This window comes from Archocentrus centrarchus, chromosome 20 (assembly GCF_007364275.1).
Source record: "Archocentrus centrarchus isolate MPI-CPG fArcCen1 chromosome 20, fArcCen1, whole genome shotgun sequence".
In the NCBI taxonomy this organism is placed as follows: domain Eukaryota; kingdom Metazoa; phylum Chordata; class Actinopteri; order Cichliformes; family Cichlidae; genus Archocentrus; species Archocentrus centrarchus.
Window position 1 is genome coordinate 16,492,044 of NC_044365.1, and position 23,828 is coordinate 16,515,871.

The 23,828-nt window shown below is 43.6% G+C and overlaps 1 protein-coding gene across 2 annotated transcripts in view; it reads right to left on the reverse strand.

The window, feature by feature from the left end:
* Positions 1-1,462: 1,462 nt before the first annotated feature.
* LOC115799677 (cadherin-20-like) overlaps positions 1,463-23,828 on the reverse strand; it is a 102,769-nt gene continuing 80,403 nt past the window's right edge. For both annotated transcript variants that reach the window (XM_030756928.1, XM_030756929.1), the window contains 10 exons: positions 22,124-22,418; positions 21,701-21,820; positions 16,482-16,649; positions 14,776-14,963; positions 14,263-14,516; positions 10,172-10,308; positions 8,481-8,602; positions 8,195-8,312; positions 6,477-6,728; positions 1,463-3,234 (listed from right to left, as the gene is read on the reverse strand). In XM_030756928.1, coding sequence (XP_030612788.1) covers positions 2,714-3,234; positions 6,477-6,728; positions 8,195-8,312; positions 8,481-8,602; positions 10,172-10,308; positions 14,263-14,516; positions 14,776-14,963; positions 16,482-16,649; positions 21,701-21,820; positions 22,124-22,418 — 2,175 coding nt within the window. In that variant the 3' untranslated portion in view covers positions 1,463-2,713. The remainder of the gene's footprint in view (positions 3,235-6,476; positions 6,729-8,194; positions 8,313-8,480; positions 8,603-10,171; positions 10,309-14,262; positions 14,517-14,775; positions 14,964-16,481; positions 16,650-21,700; positions 21,821-22,123; positions 22,419-23,828) is intronic.

Sequence of the window (23,828 nt, forward strand, 5' to 3'; positions counted from 1 at the left end):
GTCAAGCAAATTAAGCACTTTGAGGGAAACTGTAATGAAAAGTGAATCATCTGCAGCAACACTTTAGAGGACAATTTAGCATATGATTGCAACTTTAAATAGCTGCTTTATCTTTTCAGGGACTTACACTTCTGTCACGCTTCAGGGGACTGCATAATGCTCCTCACCGCCCAAAGAAGCAGTTTATTATTCCAAATTACGCTGACAAAGATGCTCAGAGAGGAACTTTTGTTTTCTTGCTTATTGTAGCTTTCTGTGTACAGATAGGTTCTGACCACTGGCACAGGTGTATTTGTGATCTGGACTGGATTCAATTCAGTTTTATTTAAACAGTTTCATCTCAGGGTATATTGTAAAATAAGGATGCAAATATGTTATAGAGGAGAAACCCAGGGATGGTGGGGTGATAAGTTTAACAGGAAGGAGGCAGCCAGCTGCAGCAAATGAAGGCAGCAAAATAAACAGTCAGCAGGTTGGCGGGCCTCGTGATCTCAGATACTGAACCTGCAGCTGCAGGGAGAGAGATGTGTCAAGTTAGTCAGAAAACTTGTTTCCATTGTGCTATATGCCAGTGCATGAATGCATGTCACAGTTTAGGTTTTCACTGGATGTCCTCCCTTAGACTCCTCAGGACCGTCAAGCAACCAAGCTATTTTAGTGAGTGACAAAAATCACCCATTCTATACCTATGATATACAGACTTGGCTGGGATGCACTGCCTGAAACCTCACCTTCCTCTGAACGTTACTGACTGTTCAACTCGAAGTGCTTTAAACTGCATCTCCAGCAATCAAGTGACCGCCTATGAGTGAGCACATTAGGATGGTGGGAAGGAAAACCTTCCTTTTCACAGGAAGAAACTTCTGTTAGAACCAGGCTCAGGGAGGGGCAGTCATCTACTCCAACCGGTTGGGGAGTGAGGGGAAAGAGAAGAGAGCAGAGAGACAGACAGGACAAAACACAGAGATCAGGACCAGAGAGATTGCATTTGGGTAATTGAGCTGCAAACATTATCCAAATATTCCTTAATTACAAGGAAAATGTGGGAAATTTATGAGAAAAAAACAAGCAGGTCCCCCCTCGCTTATGTCCTGTTTCAAAACACCAAGATGGTGAGGTCAAACGCTCATGTCGGGGCTTCAGAGCAGGACTTCACAAATCAGCGGATGACATCGTGGTAGCTACGGCCACCTTTTTTTGGAGACTTATCTGTCGTCACCAGAGACGATCTTTGTCATCTAAAACACAAGAGCCTGTTTGCTGTGTCCAGACCAGGACTTCTGGAGATGGGTGCAGGGACTGGTCAGTTTTCTGCAGCTCTTCATTTGGTGGTCTCTGTACAACAATTCAGAGTGACCTACTGAGCCCCAGAGATCACATTAGAGGGAACATGTCCAGGCTGAAAGAAAGCGGAATTTTCCTTTAAGAACAAAAGGAAGACAACATTAATTTTTGACTTTTTATTACCAAGAATACAAAAAATATCTACATTCACATACCACTTACTGTAGCATGACTGACAACATAGATTTCAAGTAAACTCCCCCCAATTGAATTATCAAAATCTACTTCCACATCTCTCCGAGTTTGGAAAATCCTTTTGGTGTTTGTGTGTAATTTGCTTCTTTTTTTCTCTCCCTTCTTTTAAGATGTCTTTCATTTGTCCTTTTTACAGTTGGCACTTGATGCAGGTTCTCAGTGTCTCTGTAGTCCACAGGATTGGAGGATTAAGCCACATTTGTGTGGTGACAGAAAAGCAACACAGTATCTCTAACAGGACAGATCAAGCCTCGTCGCCGCCAGACTCCGGCTGGCACGGCGGCGGGATCAAAATTAAAGGCGACTCGGTAGGGGGCTCGTCCACATGTGGTCCTCTCCGCTGTGCTGCAGGTCTCGGGTGAGATTCGACCATCCGCTGATACAAATCCAAAGTTTCCTTTGTTTTTTTTAAATGGCTTCCCTCTCATCCTCGTGAATGGATACCTGCTTTATGTTTTGGAGTTACGACACAAAGAGCTTAAAAATGGTACAAAAACAATAATACAGTAAACATATCAACTCTGAAAACCCACATGGGACTACGACATCGCCATCTCCGGTGCACGTCATGTGACATTTAGAGATGCAGCTTCTCACAAGGATTGAAAACAAAGGCGGTTACATCATGTATGTTACAACGTGTGCGTGATCTTTAGAAGATTTCCTCGCATGGCGGCGGTTTTAAGTACAGTGTCGGCTTGAAGGACCCAAATAACTTAGCAGAACATATAAATACAGCAAGTGGAACAAAGAAATAAATTAAGACCTGCCACGGATGAAACAAAAACAGCTTTTTCGGAGTGAGTAAGGTAGTCCCGCACTCTTGTTTTCGTCTCTGGCATAAATTGCCTGGCGCCTTGAATCAAAGGGGCTCTGCTTCAGCTGGGTCAGGCAGGAAAGTTGACATGTGCTTTGAAGCCGTTCCTCAGCGTGGCCCCCAAAAGGCTGCCAAATGCAGCCTGCCTCTGACGCCCATCTCTGGGGGAGATTTAAAACCTGCCGCAGGCCTTCAAGGCTGTGGAGAACAGATGCTTCAGCAGGAATTCGATTTTTAACAGTCATGGATGTGAGCACGAGTACATTTCAGCTTTGTTGTGTCACTTCTTGGTTGTTTTCTGTCTCTGTTTTTACTCTTTTTATACGTCTGTTTGCAAAGGCAAAAGGTCCCGTCGTCCTACCACAGCGGAGGACTGTTTGTCTCAAGCACGCCGTACATCTCAGCGAGTTTTTTAAAGCGGGGCCCCCAGTCGTTCAGGTAGTCGTACTCGTGATCGGTGTTCGAGGTTCCAGATTGCAGAGAGCTGAGTGATTCCGCGATGGAGCCTTCCCCTTCATAAGCGTATGTCTGCAGGGAGTCGTAAGGTGGGGCACACGGGTCCATGTCGGCTTCCAGGAGCTTCGCCAGCACATATCCGTGAACGTTGCTGTCCCCGCTGCCGCCGCCCATGATGCACGCCTGAGGGACATAACGGGATAGGCTCTCAATCTCTGGCAGCATGTCCTGTCTCATCTTCCCAAGGTGGTGGTGCGCCTCACGAGGGTTCCACATGGCAGCAATGTCAAAGGCCTCGGTGTCTTCCTCGCCGCCGCCTTCATCGTCGTAACGCACAATGTTCTCGTGCACGTTCTCCTCCTCATCGCACAAGTACGGCTTCTTACGATGGGTCCGCAGGGAAAGCATGAGCAGGATCATCACTGTTATAAAGGAAAAAAAAAAACAAGTGAGGATAGAGGGTATTTTATTCTGAAAATCTATATATCTCTATAATAAATCAATGCTTTAATTAATCAGTTTGTCCTTTTTAGCCTAGATTGTTAGCATGTTTCTCTGTGACCTTGAATTGGATAAGTGGAAGAAAATGGATGGATATCTGCATGCTTCACTTTTGCTAGATAAATGACCCTTTGGAGGTTACACACTGAGAGACAGTAATTCTGGGTTAAATGCATTTGTCTCTTTGTGTTTGTTATAACACAAAATCAAGCCTCAGCATCTGGGGCTGAAAAATTAAGCCAACCTGTAAGTGCCAAAAACTGCAGTTCCTCTAATGGCCACAAGAGGCTGACTCCAAAAGTGAGTCGAACCTCATAGATGTCCATGTTAAGATGTCCAACTTCACAGCATTAAGATCCATCCAGGTGAAAACATCTACTCTGTCTGTAGCTGATGGCGAAATGTATTGGGCTTCACCTTCAATAATTGGACTCAGTGAACTGGAGCTCTCGACCATATTTTGTGCTGCTGATGTATTTTTTGAGTATTTTTCAAATAGTCATTTGAAAAATAACATTGCATACTGCGAGATCAAGACTTTCCAAGTAGTGCATGTGTTGGATGCATACGGTTTATGAATGCAGCCTGCTAGCTTGTTGGCTTAACTGATAACTTGGCATTCTATCCTCTACCAATTCTACCAATGATTGAAGTAACGTGGCTACTCCCTTCTTTTATATACGGTCCACTACTCATGGCCCCCTAGTGGGCCATAAAGGTACTGCAGGTAGTTCTCAAAGTCTAGACTATATGCAAAAAAGTGACATTTTCCAATCTTTTTAGTTCAGGTGTTTTCAGTCTCATTGGCACAGTGTAGGTGTAGAAAAATCAAGCATGCAGCCACATAGTCCGCCTTCACCAACATTTGTGAAAGAATGGGCTGTTCTAAAGAGCTCACTGAACTCAAGTATGGTATCATAATAGGATGTCATCATTGCAGCAGGCCAGTTTGCAAGATTTCTTCCCTCCTTGATATTCCACCATCAGCTGTAAATGGTATTATTACAAAGTGGAACTAAAGCAACTCAGCCACAAAGTGTCAGACCACGTAAAGTTACAGAATGGTGTCTCCAAGTGCTGAGACGCCAGCGTTCTCCTGCCTCCTCTGCCATTAACATCAGCATGGGTTTCTATGGTTGTGCATCTGTAATTATGTTTTTAATACTCATAAAATATTTATGATGAATTATTTAAATTAAAAAACTAAAAACTAGTGAAATAAAAAAATATTTTTAATGTATTTCTCTTCATTAGAACCACAATTACTGCATCTATAAGAAAAAAAAAAAAGATTTCACACACACAAGCAGGCAAGATGTTTGAAGAAAATTTATTGCTGCCTGTCAGAGCAGCACAGTGAGTCAACCCGCTGACCCTTCTATCCACAGCTACAGGTCTGCAGGGAGAGATAAAGCGGGTCCGTATCAGCCCCCGGGGAACTGAAAGTGTGATGCTACAGGGCAGCTGCTGCTAATGAATGCTAGACTTTCTGCGAGGGTGAGAAAAGAAATCCATATTTAATCCTACAATGATGATGTCACGCTGGGAGATGCCTCCATTTTTCCAAACAGACTTTTTCCCCTTCAGCTGTTGTGTTGTGTCACATCTTGGGTGATTTAAGATCTCTCGACAGCCTGCATATTTTGCACACTTTGCTTTTTAAGTTCAGCTTCAAGGTTGATTACCTCCTCCTTCGGAGGTATCACAAATATTTAAAGTAGCATGCCGACTTGCTGAAAGGTCAGGGTGTAAAACAAAGTATGGCAGTGATTTTAATCAAGGCCCGCTCCTGCCCCTGAGGCTCATCCTCACTCGGTACTTTCACATCCTACAGCAGCATATTAAAATGCAGTCTGACTCGGAAAACATTTTTCAGCCACATATCCCAGCAGTTAATGGCAACTGCAGGATGTCTTTCTGCATTTGTGCACTTCATGTTTGACCTGTCAATGAGGCAGCTGTCCAAAGTGAGACAAGCCGTGAAGATTTCGGTGCAGAAAAAAGCTCTCATCGTGCTGGTGTTCCCACATAAAATTTACAGTTTGTGCACGGTGGGACTTAAATCCAAATGAGGGACCGCCAAAGTTCTTCTTTTCTTTGAAAGACACTCCTGCATCTTTCTGTTGTTGAAAACCCACCAAAAATAACCCCCCAAAATGGAGACCAAGGGCAACATTTTATAAATTTTCAGAAATATTAAATATCCCTACATCTCTATCTATCTCTCTATCTCTCTATCTATCTCTCTATCTCTCTCTCTCTCTCTCTCTCTCTCTCTCTCTCTCTCTCTCTCTCTCTCTCTCTCTCTCTCTCTCTCTCTCTCTCTCTCTGCAATCAGACGGTTCCCTGTGAGCAGCACTTGGTGACAGTGGGGAGGTAGAACTCCTCTCTTTTAACAGGAAGAAATGGGACAAAACACAAACTACAGGACATGCTGCATAAAACACAGCAGTGAAAAGAAGTGAGTGGAAAAGTTGTCCTCAGTTCTCACGAAGTCCCAGAGCAGCCTGAGCCTATAGCAGCATAACAACAGCTCACCTGATCCAGCTCCAACTATAAGTTTTATCAAAAATTAAAGCGTTAAGTCTAATCTTCCTGAACCCAAACTGAGAGCTGGTTCCAAAGCAGAGGGGCCTGTCTTACTGGCCAGCACTGTTTGATTCACAGCAATAGTTTCATGAATTCACACCCAGGAAGGGCCCTTCCATGTGGAGTCTCTTTTTGCTTGTATAGGTTTATATCCATAAAAACTACAGATAAGAAAACCATGTCTTGTAGCAGGCTGTAAATATGCTTTTTAATGCAGTAAAGTTGGACATTTTAACATGGGAGTCCATGGGGATTGGCTCGCTTTTGGAGTCAGCCTCTTGTGGCCATTAGAGGAACTGCAGCTCTTCACAACGGCTTTATTTTTCAGTCCTGGAGGTTTCCGCTTACATTAACTTTGCATTGCTGAGGACATTAAACTGACTGAGAAGCTGCCTTTGTCTGAAATTAATGACATATTAAGTCTATTTACTAAAATGTTCATTCTTTTAGTAAGCGGAAATAATAAACCAACTAGCAGGACTTGTGTATACCACTTAAACCAAGGCTTTGTGAGCTTTTAGTCGACACTGTTACTTGTCAAAGGCCTCTGCACACGATCGTAACAGCAGCTTACCAAGCAAGACAAAGATGCAGGCCAGAATGGCAATGAGGGCGCCCCTGCTGAGGCTGGCGGGCAGGCTGTAGGCCTCAGCGTTGCACGACATGACGTTGCCTTCCTGGTCGCAGCTGCACACGCGGATGGTCAACGTGCTGGTGCTGGTCTGAACTGGCTGCTCACCGTCCGAGATGAAAATGGGCAAGTAGAAGACAGTCTGGTCCTGCTGTGACCAGCCACCACGTCGAGTCAGGACCCACGCTGTGTTGTCTGGAAATGGACACAGAGGTCAGGGAAAGATCAAGTTGGTGCGCAGAGCTACAATAATAAAGCGCTCAGATGCTGCAGGAGCTGATAGGAGCAGGGTTTCATGTATGTGCTGTGTTCAAAGTGACTGTGAACACGTGGACGAGTCATGGGACGATGGTGAGAATTGAAGATGAGCACAGCTGTGAACATGAAGTGTCGACTGAAGCTACCGTATGCAGAAATATCACACCTATTACTCATGGAGGGTTATATTAAGATGCTGATTTTTCCCGTCAACATATAAGATGAGAAAAGAGCTTTAACAGCTTCATACACATCTCATCATCCTCCACGGTTGGTACTGTAGTTGAAATTATGTATTAAGAGTGCAATATTTCTGTCTAGCCTCAAGGATAAAAGCATGCAAAATTATCTGATTATTCTATATAACTGCTAATATAATTCCTAGAAATGTCATCTCCCTACACCACGATCTGCTTTGCATCTCAGACCCTTCCCCACACTCCCAGGATGGAACTATAATGGACAAACAGTGAATCCTTCATTATATTTTTATTAAATAAAGATATCTTTAACAATACCAAGAATATGAAGACTCATAAGAATGTGAATTGTGTGTTTTAATGAATGGAGCAAAACTTGTGTAGTCACGGCAAAAAAAAAAAAGTCCTCGGCAGATTCTGAGATTAGAGAACTACAACCTCAGACGAACTACAACGCACGGCACTTTAGATTTATTTATTTAGCAAAAAATAAAGCATATAGTGTGTGAGAAACTAAGTACACCCTCACTGCTTCCTAAAGAGGGTAAGCCAGGTGCTGCTAATCTAATGCACTTAGTTAACTGATCATCACGAGTGTGAGCACCTCCATAAAAGCAGATGTTTTGGCAGTTTGATGCTTTCGAGGACTCAGGTATGTGTTAACACAGTGCCAAGGAGGAAAGATACTAGCAATGGCATTACAGAAGCAACTGTTGCTGCCCATCAATCTGGGAAGAGTTTCTAACTCCACAGCGAGGAAGATTATTCACAAGTGGAAAACATTTAGGACAGATGCCAGTTTTCCCAGGAGTGGACATCCCAGTAAATTCCCCACAAGATCAGACATGCAATCCTCAGAGAAACTGCAACCCCCCCGAAGAGCTGCTGAAGGTACAAGCTACTGAATCATGAAGTATACTTAATTTTTGACACACTGCTTCTGAATTTTGGCTCAGGTTTTGTTAAATAATAACATAGTGTAACATGTCATGTGTTCAGTCTATGACTGTGGGTGCACTCTTTTATTTATTTATTTTTTTACTGCTGGGCCTCATAAGAAACGCTTCATACAGCATATTTTACACTGTGGATGCAGCTCTTCCACAGAAGCAGACACAGTGATCCTGTTTTACTGGTCCAGCCCACATGAAATCAAATTAACCTGCATTGAAAACTCAGCAGATGACACAGAACCCTGCGTACCTTGGTTATCTCTCAGGGTGAAGTTGGGGTTGTTGACAGCCTCTGGAGCCAAGCTGTAGTAGAAATGCTGTCCACCAAGCGGCTCATCTGGATCTACCGCTGTCACAGTCTGGATCAGCTGGATTACAGACATAACACTCATATTTAGATCTGCTGATGCTTTGTATCACTTTGTAAAGGAACTAGTAGGTGTAGTGTGGTGGAGCAAAATGTGTATTTCTCTGGTGTTTTAGTGGAGTAGAGGTAATGGTAGTATAAACTGTGTCTCAGACTGGTGTCTCTGTACCTGCCCCGCTTTGGCATTTTCACACACGTACGCCTCCAGGTAGTGCATGAGTGATGGAGGGTTATCGTTCACATCCAGGACCCTCACAGCCACCGACACGCTCGAGATCTGTGTGGGGTTATCTGCAGGAAAACGCAAACTGGTCAGAGGCTGATAAATGACTCTGTGTGGATCCTGCCGTTAATATTTTACAGCAAACACGCTGCACCTCAGGACTTCTCAGAATATTCCCTTTACAGTCTGTGCATCTCCTAACCAGCTGTGTAATCAATTAGTGGGCAGTAACTACTTTCTCAGGTTTCATCACATGCTCCATCAGAGGTGTGACTTTGGCTCAGGAGGTCATGAGCTTGAATATGCAGCGCAGTGAGCGTGCTCCAACTTTGCCAGAAACATTAGTAACTTATGAAGCAGGTTAATTAAAATTTCACTCATCTGTTTAGCAAATTAAAGTTCTGATCCAACCTCCAGGTAAATTGACTTTTTGTCATAAAATGCTAACTTTGTCCTACAAACATCACATAAATGGCTTAATCTTAATAATCTTATGTCTGTATGTCTAAATATATTTCATACGAGCATGAACTTATAGGTTAATATTGTTTTGTTGTTATTTTGGTTCATGAATTTCCAGTAACACCAAAAAAAAAAAAATCTCATGTTAAAAATATGAAGCAGAAAAAAAGGAACTGAAGTAGAGAGAAAGTTGTTTATCGTGAGCTCTGCTTTGTTCCGGTTGATTTGAATTCTCTCCCTCTTCATGCTCTGCTTTCTGCGCCCTTTCCGTCTCCGTCACATCTTTAATTAGCCACCATGCGGGAAGTTCTTTAATTAGTCATTAATTCAATTACCATCTCCTTTAAGGTGTGTCTACCAAACAAAGACACAAACAGGCAAACAGTGCAAAGGGAGGAGGGATGAAGGTGACTTTTTGGGGCTCCCAGCTGCGTGCGGCTCCGCGGGGCATCTCCTGCTCAGCGTTACAGCATTAAATTCTGCAGGAGCTGTTCTCCAAAAATCACTCAGTCCGCATTCATTCTAGTTTACTCCACCCACCCCTGTGTATCTGTGCAAATGAATCTCACCCTAATCAACTGATTTCTGTCCTTAAATTCAAACAGTGGCTGATGCTCATCAGGTTTTTGAACAAAATTAACTGGCATTAGCAAACTTGTTAAAGGAATACAGTTTTAATCTTCTACAGATGAAGGTTGTTTGAGTCTGATTTAAATGGTGTGTTGAATTGTTGTAAAGGTGGCTGTGGCTCAGGAGAAACATCAGAGATGGCTCTTCTGCTAATGGAAAGGTTGGCAGTTTAAAAGCTAACCGATCAACCCGGAAACTGCAATTCCTCTAGTGGCCACTTGAGGCTGACTTCAAAAGTGAGTCAGTCCCCATAGACCCCCATGTTAAAATGTCCAACTTTACAGCAGAAATAAACATGTTTACAGCCTGCTACAAACAAGGGTTTTGATTTCTATAGCTAATGTTAAAGGTAATGAAAACTGTATGGGTGATTGATTTCTATATTACTCAACTGTATTAAGACTTAAAGTTATGTGTAATTGGCAGCTACAACTGGACATGTAAAAATGCCCCCAAAGACCACAGTTTAGTCTGCAGTTAATAAGTGGCAGCACCCTGTCAGACACAGCCAGATGTGTCTTTATTTGCCCGTGCGTGTAACATACTCATCTCCATGGCGAGGACGGTGATGTTGTGCCAGCCGATCTCTTCTCGGTCCAGCGAGCGCACGGTCATCAGTGACCCGGAGGTGATCTCGATGTAGAAGTACTTGTCAGGGTCGCTGGACCTCTCAATGGAGTACCTGGTGACACAAGAGGACGCATGTTGACAACAAGGATGAATAAAACACACCTTTATTTAATTTTGAGGGGTTCACAATCTCACACGAGGGCAACGCGTGCAAGCACATATAATCCAGCATGTGAAGCAGGCGTGGATGTGTGTGATAAGGCTTCAGGCTGTCAGATGAGACTTAATCAGGGCATCTGTCTCCTCTGCCAAACCGTCGCCAGGGACACACAGACCTGCAGCGCGCCGCCTTGGCTCGTCTCCTGCTACCCGAGGGCCGTTTTCCAGAGTGCGACACGCAGCAACAACAACCAACCAACCAACCACACTCACACACAGAGGATGAGAGAGATGCAGAGCGCATCCTCTTCCAGGTCGTGGAGCAGAAACTGGTTTATTCACACTGAGACGGAGTTCACCTGTCGCTGCCACAATCTCCTCTCACCTGGAAGAGGCATTAATGTGTGTCTGAACCAGGAAAGAAGCTAGCGGTGTGTAACTCAGTGATCTGATCTGAGGATAACTGCATGTCTTTAGGCTCTACCGACTGTGCCACCTTTGTCTTCTGGGACTTGTGCACTTTGTCTTTTGATAGTGTGTGGATAGATTTGTGTAAAAATAAAAAGTAAACTCTATTTGTTTAATTCCTTAAAGACACAAGACACGGTAAAAAGGAGGATTTTCTCCTGGGGACATACTGGATCAATAAATGCTTGACAGCAGTTATTAAGCAGAGAATCAAGACCTGCGAGCAGATGATCAATAATAGTTGATGAAAAAAAACACCTTTGTGTAACTTTGAGCATTCATAATCTCATCAGAGGGCAATGCATGCACGCACAAAAAAAAAAAAAAAAAAAAATCCAGCACATGAAGAATACGTGGACCCTGCAGCACCCTATCATATGCTTTGTTTCTCACTGTTGCAAATCCCGAGTCGGCATTAAATGCATCACAACACACTGACACAGGCAGCTTACTGACAAGAATTTAAAGGAGGGAAGAAATATTTCTGCCTCTAAATAACTCATTAGCACAGATCACACTGTTGTGATAATCACCAGATGCAGATATCAAATGTTTAATAAAAATCTGGTGTTGGCACACTCAGATATTAGCAGCAGCCTGTGTTTGCAGGCTTGTTTGCAGTTTCTGATTTTGATCAAGTGCTGATGGGAAATGGTCGTGACTGGCACGTCCACCGCTGGTGAGGATCTCCCTGAAGGATCTCTATTAATATCTTCTTGGTGGGGTGTGGGGGGGGTGTGGGGTGGAGTAGCAGTGTGTGTGAAAAAGCAGGTGAAAAAGTGAGGTGAGCACGTTCAGTTGTATCTGCCAGTCACGCTGCAGCGTGGAAAGGACAAAGATGACAGATGGAAATGAGGCGGACAAAGACACTGAAGGTCACCTGCTGCTTGTTGTTATCTGTCATCTGATGTTGTTGCCGCTGCTGCAGCAGCAACAGCTGATTCCTCAGTTATCTGCGGCTCCGTGTGCCCAAACAGGCTTTTTGAAAATCTCTCACTGATGCTCGGCCAGCTCTGGTGAGCTTTAGCTGCTCTGACTCCTACTGCCTCCAGATATTAGAAATCAGCTTTCTGCTAATGGTCATGATTGGCATTTTTTCCCCTGATAATCAAAGAGATTGAAGCCTTGGATGGCGACCTGTACATCTAAAACAGCCTGAGAACTTCATATGAAAGGACTCAGGTTTTATTCATCAGACATGTGAGAGCACAAAGTCTCCTTGTCACCGTTACCAGGACATAATGAAAAACTGCTTTTACTGACAGCAGATAACAGCCTTTTATAACAGCGAGTCAACAGTGATGTATTTGAACTTGTTCTAAGGATGCTCAGCATCTACCTGGAAATGATGAACAAATGCTGCCGCCGCCGCTTTAGTCACAGTAGTTCGCGGTGACCTCATCGGTGAATGTAGTTACATCTTGTGATTTGAAAACGTGTTTAATGTTCAAACAGTGAAACAAAGACTGCTGCTTTCAGGGAAAATGGAGGGAGAAAAAAAACGAGGTTCAGTTTTTCATCTTAGGCCGGGGAGTCCTTCTAATCATTCACAGTACCATGCAAACATCTTGAGCCGCCACTCATTTTGCTTCCAAGGATTTTAAAGTGCTCTCGAGCAAAAGCTCTCCAGACTTTCTGAAGGTCTTTCAAAGTTTTTCTTTGGCATTGGCTGCTTTTTCACTCATTTTCAGTCCAGTTCTTGTATCTGACCAGTTTGTGAAGTCACAGAACGCTGACGGATGAACCAGTGTTGTGTCTACACACAACAGACATCTTAGCAAAGAAGGTATTTTAAATTGCACTAGCATCCATTTCCACAAACAGGGGAAAAAGGCTGAGGTATGCCAACTTACAGAGAAATGAGAGGTGACTCAAGATTTTTTGCAGCACAGCTATGCAGTAGTTACATGACAGTTTACCTGTCAGTGAAGGAGAAAACAATAGAAATCAATATCTGAGTGAAAGAGGAAGAAATGTCTGACCCAGCACTTGAGTTTAACTGCTGAGTGTCGGTGTAGATGGATAAACTGAGCAGCAAACACCCCCCCACCCCCGCAGGAGTCATCTACATCCACTTCCTTTACTTTTCACCCTGATTGAGGTTGTATAAAGGGACAGCCGGAAAGGGTGCAGCCTGTGTGAAACACTCATTCGCCCCCACAGTCGCTCATTCCTTCAGATGATTGATAGCCTAATTAAAAGGTTTTATGTCTAATTAGTTTATGAAAGGTGCAGTCTGGGCAGTCAACACACCACGCAACATCTGTTCAACTAGAGCACAAAACAGGCTGAAATAAATGACACAAGTCTTCAGCGTCTCCTCGCTGTGCGGGCTTTGGCTGTTACACAGATTTGTCCTCTATCTCGTGTCAGCTGCCCCGCCTTAAACATACATGTGGATAAATGGGAGCTCAGTCGTACCAGCCTGCAGCTGCAGCCAGCTGTGAGAAGTTGTGATGTGATGCTGCCCCCAGCTGGTGAACGGGTTACATTACCCCTGGTTAAAACTTTGATTTAGCTAAATATAATGCTCCAGATACACTTAAGTTGTTAAATGATTAAATCACTCAAACACTGGAAAAATTGTGGTGAAAACTATGCAAATTTCCTAAATATTTTAAATAAAGAGGTATTTAAAAAGCCTCAATATTAAAAGTTGGGACATGTGGGAAATCCACTTCTCAGTGCATAAATCTAATCTATTATAAAACCCAAACATATTCTGTGAGCCATTCTTGGTTCCAGTTGATTGGTAATTTAGTTGCCAAATGCAAATGAACTCAATGACACATCTCAGAGTCAGTTCAGTTTACTGCCCTCACAAGCCAGTGGTCTCAGAAACTGTCCGAGGCTGGGCTGTTGGCAGCCTGGCTGCTGGCACACGCATCCAGGCTGTTGCTGCAGCATGCATGTCTGTGAGAGCGACATTGCTGGAATCTGAGGTACCGAGATGAGGTGCTCCAACCTGAACTTGTGGCATTCTTGCAGCAAGGCCGCCGACTGTGGGTATGCCACAGGACAATGCCCACTCCCACACTTCCAGAGGCCTTTCTGGATCAGGAGCATATCTAGACACTTTCCTGGCTGGCTTTAAGTCACGATATGTCTCGTATTGAGCGTGGCCCAGACACGCTGGGTCGTTGTGTTCATCAGAGACAGCCACAACCAATGACCGCTGCACCCACTGCAGGCTGCACCCACTGCAGGCTGCACTCATCCAGGAATGGAGAGCAATTCCTCAACAACAGACTGAGACAGTTTGCATCATGTCCAGAGGAGGCCATACCTTGTATGTATTTTTGGTGCACTAGAGATATTTACTGACCTATTTAAATGCTTAAAACGTAGCCCAGCACCTTGCAAAGTAAGCATTTTAACAGTAAAACCACAGTATTACTGGAGCACAGAAGACCTGGAGCACTTCGTTTGTCATCCTCACCTCACGGTGTTGTTGGCAGCATCAGGATCCCTCGCCGACACCGTCCTCACCACGGTCCCAATCTCAGCCTCCTCTGACAGCTCGACATAGTACGCCAGCGAGTCGAACAGCGGGGGCTCGTCCACATCCTCCACGCTCACGTGTACGATGGTGACGTCCTTGAAGGGCCCACGGTGGCGAAAGACAGGGTCCAGGTGGGTGTTGGCTCCCTCCACCTTCAGGGTGTAGCTGGGCTTGTTCTCGAAGTTCAAAGGCTGGTGGGGTAACACACAAGGCTTTTTAAGATTTTAAACATTTAAAGTTACTCTGGAAGGATTTTAAAAGAACTATCTGCTAGGAACTGGGATCCAGCTCAAGATGCATGTGTGTGTTTCCCGTATAAGAAAAATAAATACAAAACATTTATTTCAGTGCAGAATTGAGCCAAAAATGCTGCAAATTTTAAAAAAGAATGAAAAGAAATAATATGTTATAGATATTATCTGTAACACAGATGTGGTCTTCAGTCTGTACCTTTTTCACCGTGATGATGCCAAAGAGGTTTGTAGGGTCGGTGCTGATGTCAAAAGTGTCCCTTCCATCTCCATCTATGATGCTGTACTTCATCTCAGCGTTGACCCCTATATCCCTGTCCTTCGCCCAGATGCGTCCCACCACTGAACCCGCAGGAGCCGACTCAGGGATGCTCATCTGGTACAGCCCTGAGGAGTCAGATTAACATGTGTGAGCAAACTGTTTCACTCTTCTGCCCTCTAGAGGGAGCCAAACCTCTTTGGCTCCCCTTGTCTCAAAACCACATCTCAGGCTGGATGAAATAAATGGCTCCATAAATGCCTCACAATTGGGTTATCTACTGTCTCGTGGGTCGGCTTGAATTTCATCTACCGTTTAACCTCAAAGAAGAGGTGACAGCTGCCCAATTTGTGGAGCTCTCCGCAGCCCTAAAGTGAAATGCCTGCACATTGTGCATGACGGAGGGGAATCCCTGAAGCTCTTCACAACCGATCAAAGTTCCATCGGAGTGATGGCGCTAATTGGTTTGGGGACTGGTGATGGAGGAGGAAGTGGGCGCCTGGTGTTTTCTTTGTCTAGGAGCGAAACCGCCGGTCGGCTGAGCCGAGATGACCACAGACAGCAAGACAAACCCCCGACCTAATGAGAGAAGTGGAAACAGGGATATTGAAAGAGACAGCATGGGGTGTCTGGTGGCTGGGAGGAAAAGGAGAAAAGAGGCCAGAGGGTAAATGACTGGGGACTGGTGGCCAGAAGTAGAGAGAAGGGCTAATGGCTTGGGTTCTCCAGAGAAATGAAGTGGATGGATGTGGAGATGAATAGTTTTGTGCGATTCTGATTGGTGGCAGTGTTACAAAAACACAAAAGTGCACCACAAATCAGGTGTCGACCCTGAAACTAAACAGTGTGTTTCTGAAGTCCCACTGATCTCCAGGGTCATTTAAGGGCTCTGAGTTTTGGTTCCCGGTGGGTCTCAGCCACAGATCTCTCCACATCTGATTGGCACAGCAAGCTCAGGCTTTGGTGTGACGCACAATACAGAGTTCAGTGTAAAGTTAAGGGTATATTCCACAAAGCAAAGCATTGACTTTCTGAAAATTGAGACTTTTTTTTCCTGCTCCTTTTCTTACAGGTTTTGGTGTAAAATGCAAATTGCATAATCCCTTAAACAAAAATAATACTTCACCATCAGAACTTTTTCTGCATAATACTGTGCTGAACCATAAAAATATACAACACTGTAAGAGAACGTCCTCCTAAAGAGCTGCACTTTCTCCAGAGACTCCAAACTTAGCGTTGCTCTAAAAGGGGACTTTTTAAACAAGATTTAAAAACTGTTTACTGCAGCAGGAGTTAAATGGTTGTTTGTTTTTCCTTTTAGTTCAGCCATTTGTCTGACAAAAAATTAAGAGCTAATTTGTGGACTGCTGGTTGGACAAATCAGCTCACTGGAAGAATATCTTCTGACATTTAAAGTAATGCTCTGTTTCAGCCCTCATTACCTCAGGGAGTCCTGGCTCAAAGCTGCGCAGTTTGTATATATTCAGAAGCTTTTTCTTTTGCTCTTCAAAGCATTCCTGCAGCAGATCACAGGCTGCTGTTTCTTTACTGCTGACAGAGTACAGGCTGCTCCTCTTTCAGAAAAAAGGTTCATGTGGGTTTAGGTAGAGAATCAAGAAAACAAAGACATGCAGGGGGTTGTTTACTTTGGTCAAACATGGGCGGGTTGTCGTTGACGTCGCTGAGAGTGATGTTGACGGTGGTGGTGCCGGCGAGTCCCCCCAGCTGCCCGCCCATGTCCTTGGCCTGGATGACCACAGTGTAGTTTTCTCTGGTCTCGCGGTCCATGTCTGCCAGGGACACACGGACCACACCTGAAGAAGAGAAGAGATGAACTGAAAGTCAGCCGACACGGATTTTCATCAAGCAGCCGAAGGATGCAGTCCTGAAGTGCAAATAAACCCTCTCAATGGTCAACTTCTTCTTTTCAGTTCTATTTCTGACGAACAGCACAGTCTCACTGCAGGTCATAAAATAATCACGACCACTCATCTAATGATTCGTGTGTCTGAATTTCACACTTTTTTGTGTCCCTAAAGAGGATTTTTCATCTATCTGCTCTCATTTTATGTCCTTAAATGAATGTTTTCCACTTTTAAACTCAACTCAAGTGCAAGGAGCATCCAACAACCAAAGAAAAGCACTTGAGAATTTGATTTGATTTTTTTTTTTTATACTGGAGGCACAGACTTCCTGCATCCACTGGCCATTTTATTAGGTACGCATGTTCAGTTGCTTGTTAATGAAAATATCTAATCATCCAGTCATGTCAGAAGTCAGAGGAGAATGGAGGGCTTCAGTAACCACTTGTTACAACCAAGGTATGCAGAAGACCATCTCTGAATGCACAACAGGCTGAACCCTGGAGAAGAAGACCACAGGGGGTGCCACTCCTGTCAGCTGAGAACAGGAAATGGAGGCAACAATTCACATGGACTCACTAAAATTTGACAACAGAAGACTGGAAAAATGTTGCCTGGTCTGATGCTACATTTGGATGGCACAGTCAGAAACAACATGAAAGCAGGGATCCACCTGCCTTGTATCAGGTGGTGTAATGGTGTGGGGGATATCATATCTCCTTAGTACCAACTGAGCATCATTCAGACATCACAGCCTACCTGAGTGTTGTTGCTGACCATGTCCGTCCGTTAATGACCCCAGTGTACCCATCTGCACACCACGTCACAAACCTCAAATCATCTCAAACTGGTTTCTTTAACATGACAGTGAATTTACTGTCCTCAGACGCTTGGATCCACTCTGTCATCCTAATCCAAATGCATGGATTAATCATCCTCGCACCACCCACCAGAACTAATTAGTTTCTCTAATTTAGACTCCCCCACCCGATCACACATTACTGTTGTTTCTCATTTGGATATACGTTAGTGTGATATGATATTATGCTGTACACTGAAGGGGGCTGTTTTTAAATAAAAACAAATGAACTCTGCCAGCTGGCACAACGACAGTCTAGTTTGTTAAATTCATGCCTGAGAAAAAAAGGAAAAACTTTTAGAAATTATAATTAATATTTTCCTCATTAATGATGAATCCTGCAAACCATCCGCTGTTTATCGGGATGGTAATTTTTATGCAGATTAACCACTGTGCCTGCGGACATACTTGCAACCTGTGCATCGTTACAGTGGGTGCTACTTAAGCCCAATAATCTTATTGTCATGTTAATGAAACTAGGTTGAAATTAGTTTTTTGGCTTTGTGACATGGTGCATTATCATGCTGAGAGCAGCCATCAGACGACTGCATACATGACCAGACACATTTGAGGGGAGACATGGTACTTGGACAATAATGATTGGAACTCTGTCAGCCCGCCCACAAAGAGTCAGTCAACAGACAAACATATGAGCCAATCGCGCTGTTGCACTGACACATGCACACAGCTGAGGTTTGTGACAGTTTTAACTGTGTAGTAGCAGACATATCTACTCATTCAAGTGGTAAAGATGTCAGTAAGCTTATTTAAAGCTCTTGTGGGAAGAGCTCGAGGCACTGATCGTGTCAGCACAGGCATGCAAAAAGCTGCAGTTCTTCTTGTGGCCTCTTGAGGCAGGCTCCAAAAGTGAGTGATTCTCCATCGACTCCTGTGTTAAAATGTCCAGCTTTACAGCAGAAATAAACATCTTTACAGCCTGGTACAAAATTGTTTGTTTTTTTGGCCTCTATGGATAGTTTCCTACTTCACAACAACTCTGCAAAGGATACTTTTTTAAGTCATCCATATATGATGCTGGACTTGGGTGAGTGGCTACTTTAACAGGTGTTCTGATACCTTTAACACAATGACTTGGCAACAGTTGCTTCTAGAATGACCTTGAAATGTCACAAATAATTTTAAGGTGGACTGTAGCATTGAGAACATTATCTCTGACCACAGATTTGAGCCTGCTATCAGCATCCTTAACAGAAAAAGAGATTCATCAGACAAAGCTACATTTTTGTCTAGTCTTAGTGAATCCGTGACCTCTGCAACCTCAGACAAACCCAGTGTGGTCCTCTGCTGTTGCCGCCTATCCACCTCTGAGTCAAATGCTTTCCTGCTCAGCACGGATGTGAAGATTGGTTATCTGAGCTACTGCCTGCCAGCTCCAACAGGTCTGCCAACTGAATCGAGGTGGACTCCAGGAGCAGCTGCAGTGGAAATCCCAAAAGATCAGCAGTTCAACAAATGATCTTGTTTGATGTGACGATTAACTGAGCATCCAGACTTGTATCTGCAGGATTTTATGTTTTTCACTAAAGTCACATGATGATGAGCACAGAATTAAACAGATGGACATGTGCTCCTAATGAAGTGTTAACTGACTGTAATTTCATGCACCAATCATATTGCATACATTCCATATATACATTTAATTTAGAAAATATGGCATGCTGTCATGGTCTGATGTATCTGTTCAATTTATCTGAATACACATTGTTGCTTCTAGAGTATTAAATAAGTTGTTTTCCACAGTTATAATGCACGTAATCCGCCTCAACCCTGTGACTCCAGCTCACTAACAGCTTACGGCCTCTTTTCTCTAAATCCCATTTGCACCCTCTATATTAATTGTGCACTGTTACAGAAGAGCTGCACGTTCCTAAATATATATGCAGCAGAATTCAAGCAAGGTCAAGTGACATTTTGTGCCACAGAATCAGAAAAGGAGTTCAAGTAGCGGGCAGCTCCAAGGCTATCTGTGTTTAAATTCAACATTGTGGCAGCACCAATAAAAGCTGTGCTTATGGTCGAGGCAGTGAGGCTGATTGATGGCTGCAGAGCCAACCTACAGCAGCAGCAGCAGTGGTCTGACTGGCTGTTGATGGGCAGCGCAGCCTCAGCGGTTTGGCAACAGATTCTATGCTGACAAAGAAATGAGACAGCTGTGTTAAACAGTGCCCAGTGAAGCTAATGGATTTTTGGACATGGTAGTAAATGCTAGAAAGATGTAGGTCTAGGAGTTTATTTACTCTTTTCCATATTCTGTTTACTTTGTTTTTTATAATCCAGTATTTTGGAAAACACACTGGCCACCCAGAGGTCTGTATTCTTCTTTTGGTTTCAGGCTTTCATCAGATACCTGGCTGCAGTAATTTGTTCTAATTCACACCCAAGAGTATTAGAGAGGTCACTCTTGTGGGGTGATCATTCAATTCATCTCAAAGCTGTTAGAGAGAGAGTCAAAGTCAGGGTTTGTCTGGACAAGTCAAGTTTTTCCACACAAAGTTGGAAACTGGCTTTGTGCGCAGAAGCATCCTCATTTTCAAACAGGAAAATGATAAATACACAAAGTTGGAAGTACGCTGCTGTCCAGAAATGTGTCCCCTTCCTTGATCACCCTTTGTGTATAAATAGTCCTGGTACTCCTGAGGTCCTTGGGTTATTCTCCTTGTCCCCGTACTCTGTTATCTGCAGTTGGTATTCTTGGATTATTTGTTGCCTTTTTGGCACCAGTACTGGTCTGCATCTGGGTTTGCTGTAACTGGTTCACGACACTAGGAGTGATAAGAGGGTGAAGTGCTAATGCAAGCTTGGTCAGCAAGGTAGACAAAGGTCATACCGATAAAAAAACAAAAAACTTTAAGTCTGCACAAAATGGGTTTTAGTATAATTCAATAGCACAGTGATCCTAATCATGCATGAAGGCTGTAAACATGGACATTTTAATATTAGAGTCTATGGAAAATGAGTCAATTTTTCCCCATAAGTAGAGACTGCTTCTTGTTTTTTCTTTCACTGGAACCAAAGGGACTATGCTACACATAGCTTTGTGTCTCTGACTTTTGTTAAATATAATAGCTTATATAATTAAGTGGAAATATAGTTTTATGTACATAATGCAACACTGTTTTCTCCCTGCAACAAATTGTTACTTTTATTATATGTTGTATATTGAAATGTTTTAAATGGAGGTCATTATTTTCTTTTTATTTTATATTTCTGCACTGGAAGAAGTTACATGGAGCTACATCCAGAAGATGGCTCTCATAATCAGTCCCATCATTAGGGAAAAAGCTAAAGAAGGTTAATTAGTGTGCTCAAACACATTTGAAAGACATACTTTTGAACTGTAGTCAAAGTCTCGCTTACTGCTCGTCTCTCTATCCACTCTTCATGCTAAGCTAAGCTCACAGCCTCCTGGTTAATTCAGACTTCTCAAAAATGTTCAAGACGTCCTTTACTGATAAAACAACTTCAAAATAAACAATTGCATATTTTCTATCACCTCAGATACATTAAACTTCCCAGAAGACTCTCCTCCTTGATTTTCACAACTTAAACAAATAAATGGGACTCAACTGCTGCTTGGAAAGACATAAACATATAAAAGTAGATGAGAAAATCCGGCATAGTCTGGTTTAAAGTACTGCAAAGTACATCACATTAATTCTAAGTTTCTCCAAGTACTCGCTTACCACACTGAGCCGGCGCCTGTCTGATTCCGTCCTCATTTTCAACAGAGAAGTCACACTTTGAGCTCTTTTTTTTTGTTGGGTGCCAGGAGTTAGAGACACGGCAAGTTGCGCTGTGTTTTAGACAAGTGTTCGGTAGTCTCATAGCAACAACAGGAACCATGCTGAGCTTCCCACATTCAAAGCTGGCTGGTATGCACAAGGGTATAAAGTGTGGACTGCTAAAATCAGACTGCGGTGCAATTACCAGTGTGATATGGTGTTAAAAAAGAGGTGGTATCTGCCTGTTAGTAAATCTTAAGGAAGTTTGTGGACTTTATCAGGTCATCTGACATCATTCAGACTAATTACAAATTCATATGGAGCTCATAAAATAGTTAGTGGCTGGTGAGGCTTGAAATCTCCAGCTTCTGCATGCAATGAGTGGTTTTGCAGCTTCATACCAGTCTTGGCGTCTACAGAGAAGTAAGGCTGGCCCTCCAGGATGCTGTAGACCACACGAGCGCTGTTGCCATATGTGGGGTCATCAGCATCTGTAGCGGTCAGCTGTATCACAGATGTTCCTGGAGGCAAAGGTTAGGAGGAGATGATGCCAGTTAGAAACAGGACGCATCCTTTTAGGTGGAGTTCTCTCCATCTGTGGACATGAACTAACTGTGCTTATTTACTTTAAAAGTATGTTTATGAATTGTGAATGAAGCAGATGGAGACAAGGCTGTAAGAACAAGCAACAGGGACAACTCTGAAGGGCTTTTATGCACTTTGTTATTGTTCTCCACGGCTGCAAACTTGGACAAACATGCACAGAGAACATTTTAGTTTCTGTCGCCTTCCATGTGCTTACATTTCTTTCTCCTTCTGCTTACCTATTTTGGACATCTCGGGAACAGATGCCTGGTAGGGGCCATCTGGAAACTTTGGCTCATTGTCGTTGATGTCCTGGATCTTGACAATGAACTCGGACTCAGGCTCCAGGGGCCTGTCCGTCAGGCGGTTGCGGGCCTGTGCACGGAGAACGTACTGGGCCTTCACCTCTCGGTCCAGCCTCTGGATTGCGTGGATATCCCCTGTGCTGTCATCAATGGTAAAGGTGGTGCCTGCCCCCTCACCCGTCAGGATGTACTTAATGGAGCCGTCACCTTTGTCCATGTCTGAATGGAGCTGTGATGTTCAGAGTGGTCAGTTAAATGGAAAATTCTCACGACCAGTATGCCAGTAAACTTGAACCAAAAACATTTAAATGAAAGTTTAGTCACAAGTTGACAATACAACAGGCAAATGGTGCAGTCCAAAAGTATTAGGGCAGTGACATGTTTTAGGGAAGATAATTAGGTCGCATCATCCAATTTTAGACAAATGCAGCAGCACAGTGATCCTAAACATACAGAAATGACAAACAAACAGCTTTACTGAGCCAAATGCTGCAATGTCCAAGTCAACCTCATGATCTCAGTCCAACTAAACATGTGTTTCACTTGCTGGAGACAGAAAAAAAATACCCAGAAATGAGGATAAACATCAAAAGAGGATGTAGTACAAGCCTGGTGGAGTGTGGCTGGCTATTTAGGAAATTAGTCACATTATCTGATGAGGATTTGCTGTTACACTCCTAATAGTCAGGTTACAAAAATGTTTAACTGCAGGCATGATTCAGTGTGCACATTAGTGATACAGGGTGTATTTTTGTTCTTCCTTAAAGTGGACCTATTTCTGCTCCTTTCCTGCTCCGTATTTTTTATTCTTGAGATCTACAAGAGTAGTTCTGCATGATTCATGGCTCAAAAATAATCCTTTTTTATGTTATAATGGGTCTTGGATCCTTTATCTGAAACAAGCTATTCCATCTCCTCTGCCATTAAGCCAGCTTTCTTTTTATTGGTCGCCCCTAGTGGGTTGGGCTTTGGTGCTCCCAGCCTCAGCTGTGTGCTTGAGATGACCATGTAAAGAAGCCAGCACGCTCCACTCCCTTTTTTTGGACTCCATCCATCCAGCCATCCATCCATCCATCCATCCATCCATCCATCCATCCATCCATCCATTCATTTTCAGGATCGCGGGGGGCTGGAGCCTATCCCAGCTGTCATAGGGGGAGAGGCAGGTACACCCTGGACAGGTTGCCAGTGTGTCACGGGGCTAACAACTCCATCAGGTACAAAAAATATTGGATGAAGGTCAGTTTGACTGAAACATGATTAAATGAAACAGTGTGAGAGTGTGCAGAGGTTTATGCATTAAACAGGAACTAATTTATCCCTCGATGAGGTTAAGTAGTTTATCCTGAGCTAAAATCTGCGTTTTGCACAGAAAACTATGATGGGGCACCTTAGGGTGAAACTATTGTGAGGCTTGCATGGGCTAACCCACAGGGGGGCCAATGAGGATTTTCTATGGGCAGCACACTATGGGTTGTCCACAGAATTCCCACATGGCCAAGCCTACATGGGCGCCACATGGGTTTTCTGGATACAAGTCCATTGTGGACAAACTGTGGATCTGCCAATAGAAAAACCATAAAGGGCCCCAAAGGACAAAACTGCCCTATGTGGACACACCACTTGGAGCCCACGTGGG